This window comes from Lagopus leucura, unplaced genomic scaffold (genome assembly GCF_019238085.1).
Source record: "Lagopus leucura isolate 7727_CA_CO unplaced genomic scaffold, USGS_WTPT01 Super-Scaffold_100040, whole genome shotgun sequence".
NCBI lineage: Eukaryota > Metazoa > Chordata > Aves > Galliformes > Phasianidae > Lagopus > Lagopus leucura.
In genome coordinates, this window is record NW_024962289.1 from 3,636,622 (window position 1) to 3,641,425 (window position 4,804).

General features: G+C 55.6%; 1 protein-coding gene across 1 annotated transcript; it reads left to right on the forward strand.

The window, feature by feature from the left end:
- Nucleotides 1-78: 78 nt before the first annotated feature.
- On the forward strand, nt 79-1,951 carry RNF222 (ring finger protein 222). The gene has a single exon (XM_042883949.1). The coding sequence runs from the start codon at nt 410-412 to the stop codon at nt 1,040-1,042; it is 633 nt and encodes a 210-aa protein (XP_042739883.1). The 5' UTR covers nt 79-409; the 3' UTR covers nt 1,043-1,951.
- Nucleotides 1,952-4,804: the final 2,853 nt, after the last annotated feature.

Below are 4,804 nucleotides of genomic sequence, written 5' to 3' on the forward strand. Positions count from 1 at the left end.
CTCCTTCTCCTTCTCCTTCTCCTTCTCCTTCTCCTTCTCCTTCTCCTTCTCTTTCTCCTTCTCCTTCTTCTCCTTCTCCTTCTTCTCCTCTTCCACCTCCCTCTCCTCTCTTTCTCCCTTCTCTCTTCCCTGAATGCTCCCTACCCTAAGAAGTGCTTCAGACCAAGCTGATTCAAGACTCTGAGTCCATGGTGTCCCCATTGTCCCTGCACCCCACTATGCCCCAGGGTGGCACAGGGGACACGCCAGGCAGCGGGGCAGTGCTGTGACTAACAGGCACACACTGCACTCCAGCAGTGACCCGGCCATTGGGCTGGGACATCCCGCACTAACCATTGCAACTGGGACTCCTATAACACCCCGTATCCCTGCTCACAGCTGGGAAGCACCCGTGGTCTGCAGAGCAGGGATGGCTGAGACCTCACCCAGCAAGGAAGGGGCCCCGGCCGAGTGCCCCGTCTGCTACGAGAAGTTCCACCCCCTGGAGCACACACATCGCCAGCTCAGCTGCGGGCACGCCTTCTGCCACGACTGCCTGGTGAAGTGCCTGCTCTCCTCCAAGCTGGACGGCCACATCCAGAGCAGCATCATCTGCCCCGTCTGCCGCTACGTCACCTTCCTCAGCAAGAAGAAGGCGCTGTGGCCGTCCAGCCCGCGGACTCTGGAAGTGCCCCTGTCACCATCCTCCTTATCGCAGCTGACCAAACTGGAGAGCAGCAACGCCCTGGTGGTGCCCAGCCACTTTGTGATGCCGGTGCAGAGCTTGGAGCGGTGCAGCCCCACGGGCGCACAGGGAGAGCTGGCACGTGGAGCCCATATCTTTGTCATCAGCAGGTATGGGATGCCACTGGTGGACACGGACTGCTCCTCCCTGCAGAGAGAAAGCCAGGCGGAGACACGGAGCACCATGTCCTCCAGCTCGGCCCTGGGGCTGCAGTGCTGCCAGTCGCCCATCGCTCTGGCCGTGCTGCTCATCCTTACTGTGGCCCTCCTGGCGGCTGTGCTCCCTTGGCTGCTGCTGGTCAAGAGGGACTCACCGTGAGGAAGGCAGCCACTGTGATGATGGAGGATTGGCACTGATGCTGGGGCTGGCACCTTCCTGGAGAAAGCCCAGATGCAGCTCCAGGGGAAGTTTTCCCATCTGGCCAGGTTCCTGAAGATCTCTGGGTGCTCACATGCTAGAGGTGTTGCCTCATTTGTTTGAAATGTGGCTGCCTGAGTCCTTTTAGAGGGTTCCTTCTGTGTTTTAGTGGTATGGTGGGGCTGGAAGGACCCAACTCACAGCTCCCCCTCCCTCAGCCCTGCTCTCAGGTCCCCCAGAGATGTCCATGCTCCTGTTTTCACCATGTCTCTCCTGCCCTGAGTACCAGGGACAGGCAGCGGGCAGGGAGTGAAGGCATCAGGGCTGCATCAGGGGTGGCTTTGGGAATTCCATCCTGTCCCCACACCAGGGGGAGGTGTGGGCATCTGAGGGGTGTACATGAGATTTGGGTCCCCCCCTGTGCCCATTCCAAAAGAAGTCACAGTAGCAGTGACTGTGGTGCTTAGGAGTGCACCTTGAGGACCTCAGTGCTTTCACAGATCCCTGACGCACGGAGCGGGAGCAGGATGTCCCTTGCTGTCACTGGCAGGAGGGTGGCACAAAGCTCCTAAAGTGAGAATCCCACTTGCTGAGCATCAGGGGGCTGCAGTGCTCTGGGATCACCCAGAACATTTCAAGAGGACAAATAAAAACTGCCCAGTGTTAGAAATGCTGCTCAGCAGGAAGATCCCATTTCAGCCCTATGGCCATCTGTGAGCAAATGCAGGGCATCACTCATCCACCTGTTTCCATACCTGTGTACCGGGTGCAATGACACTGACCCCTGCACTGGGAGACTGCTGGGGAAAAGTGCCTGAGACACTGCACTGGAATGGAAATCCTATTTCATAAGAAATAATTACCTGACAATAACGCGTCCCTGCCTCCTCATTTAATAATTGCCCGTGTTATTACTCTGGATATTGAGGAGGTACTGGAGTGTGCCAGGGAGCCAACCCCTGGCATATAGGGCTGCTGAGGGGCAGGCAGGGCTGGAGCCCACTTTTGGCTGCTGCTGCTGGAGGCCAGGAGCCACTTGGCAAAGGACTTCAGCATCTCCAGGTCGAGAGGGACATCTTGGGGGGTGGAAGAGGGGACCAAGTCTGGGGGTGCCATCAGCAGGGAGAGGCAATGCCACGGACATTGGGTGGGGCCTGGGGGCATCGCTGTGGGTTTGCCACAGGGTGGCACTGCTTGGCCGGAGCTGGCTGCCAGGGCTGGCACGGGGACAAAACCGGGCTTGGGGGGTGGCAACCTGGGTCCCCAAGAGGGAGAGGTACAGAGACCCCCCGGGAAAGCTGGCTGTAAGCAGCTGCCAACAAGGCAGGGTCTGCACCTCAAGCTGCACCCACGCTCTCCTGCTGCTCAGGGCCAGCTGATGTCCCTGTCCCCACATCCTCTCCAGAGCCACCAACCTCTGTTAGAGTCTGTGTGCATCTGGGATGGATATTCCCAGCCCTTCTTGTGCTGATGGACAAGCTGCCAGCATCTTATTTTCTTGCTGTTAATGTCATTAAGAAGCCAGTCCTTCCTGCGCCTTCCCCTGTTGCTAATCCCTACGGAGGAGGTTTGCAGCTCCAGGAAAGCCAAGCCCCCAGGTGCAGCACAGCTTCCCCCAGCAGGACCAGGACCAGGAGCATTACAGGGTGCTGAGGCCACTTGCAGCTCAGTGCTGAGTACTTCAGTGCTTTGATTCATCGTGGTGACCACAACACTGAGCCTATAGCTCACAGACATGCATTGGGTCATTGCCTTCTCTGCTGATATCCCACATCACCTGTGGTGGGGACACACATGCAGCCCTGTTTGGTCCTTCTGATGTCACCATCTGTCTGTGGATACAGTCAGTCACTTATGGCCACAATCTCTGGACAACATCTCACAGAGTTACTGTAGGCTGCAGGCTCCTGCTTGCAATCCATGCTGGAAGCTGCTGCGACTTCTGGAGATGCCCTGGGTGCCCTGGCTCCATCCCAAACCCTTCTCCTTTTCTTTTTCTATTGCATGGGAAGGTCAGGATGTCCCATCCCTTATCCCCTGGTGACACTGGAGATCTGCTCCCCTGCCACAGGGTTGACCCCAGAGCATGGGCTTTTTTTCACAAGCAACCACAGGTTGCCCAAGGCAGGAGCCCATTAGGGCAATTACTTTCTGAGTGTGTTGAGGACGGGGCTAATGACTTTCCTGCAGGTAAGGATGGCCAGCCTGCATGCATACAAAATTAAAGGTCAGCTAATGGCCTTGGGGTAGCAAAAAGATCAGAGACATCTTCCAGGCAACTCTGGAGGTGGAGACATACCCCTGGTGGGCAGGGGCTCTGCAGAAATGTGAGAGGAGAATGAAGAACTTAAACAATAGGGCAAGATGCTGGGAGCACTGTTGCTGGGATGGGAATGCTCTGCAAACATATGGCAAGAAAAAAAGTCCCACTTGGGCTGGGAGAGGGTAAAGAGTGGCCCTGACAGTGTTTTCCTTTGCAAGGATGTTCATGTGCTCTGAAGTCCAGCAGGCAGCTGCCTGGGTGCAAGGCGAACCTGGCTGTGTTTGACCTATTGGTGCGTGGCTTTCTGTACATGCTTTCATGCCCACGTATTTTATTTCCAGCAGCTACCAATACATGTGTGTGCCTGAGCTAAAAGCTTCCAAAGAGACGTCTGAACTAAAATCAAGTGGCTCACCAGACTTGGGGCTGGGGCATCAGTCATTCCCAGCGAGCTGGAGTACTGTGCATGCACCAGGGACTGCCTGTGGGGTGCTTCTAAAGCAAATGAAAGACCCCACAGCAATTGGGTCCAGCAGGCTGCATGATCCTGATGCAGCACCCAGCCCTCGTGCTGCAGGCACTTCCAGGCACTGGCACTGACCAGGCAGGCACTCAGGGGCTTGTGCTGAGTGCCAGCTGCCAAGATGAAAGCAGGGATGTCTCTGCCAGCTCAGTGACTTTACAAAGGCCTGGAGAAAATTCAACCACCTGGCCTGGGAGCCTGCTGAGGGAGGACTCAGGTACAGGGGACATCTGCCCATGCAGGTGCTTCTGAAGATGCTTCTGAGGGTGCTCCTTCCCTCTGAAGAAAGTGGGGGTACAGATCCTATCCAACAGTGTGCCTTCTGCCTTCCTGTAAGAAAACCTTTCTGCACTTCTCCAACTGCTATAGGACCACCAGCACAGGCACTAGGAGGTTTAGTATTGTCTTTGTAGGAGGAGCCAAAACCACCCCAGTTTTGATCCTTTTCTCCCAAATAGGTATGAGTATTCAATGGGCAAATAATAGTTGGGTGGCGATGGGGATGGATGGGCACTAAATGGATGGATGGAGCTTCAGCATGAGAACAGGGCACTAGATGGAGGCGTGAGGATAAAAGGCTGTGGGAGATGGATGAGCACGTGGACAGGTGTTTGCATTTCTCCCTGTTGGATGGACAATAGAGAAACTGGGCATGGGAATGATACACAGGACCCTATAAGATCACCTCTAAGCCTTGCCATAACACTGTGGTCTTCATGAACTCCCTCTGCAGTTAGATGGCACCTTGAGCTGTGCACACACTAGAGCTTTCCTGTCCTACCCAGCTGTGTGGGATGTCCACATGGAAAAGAGTGGCTGAAAATCCCAGGAGGCCGTGTCCGGAGCTGTAAAGGGACAACCAGAATAGCCAGCAGGCTGGCAGGCACTCCTGATGCATTTAAGATGTTCTGCTGCACAGTGTCCAACCACTGACTTT

Bases quoted from the DNA above. Each gene is read 5' to 3' on its own strand.
- RNF222 (XM_042883949.1), top strand. From the start codon at position 410: ATGGCTGAGACCTCACCCAGCAAGGAAGGGGCCCCGGCCGAGTGCCCC.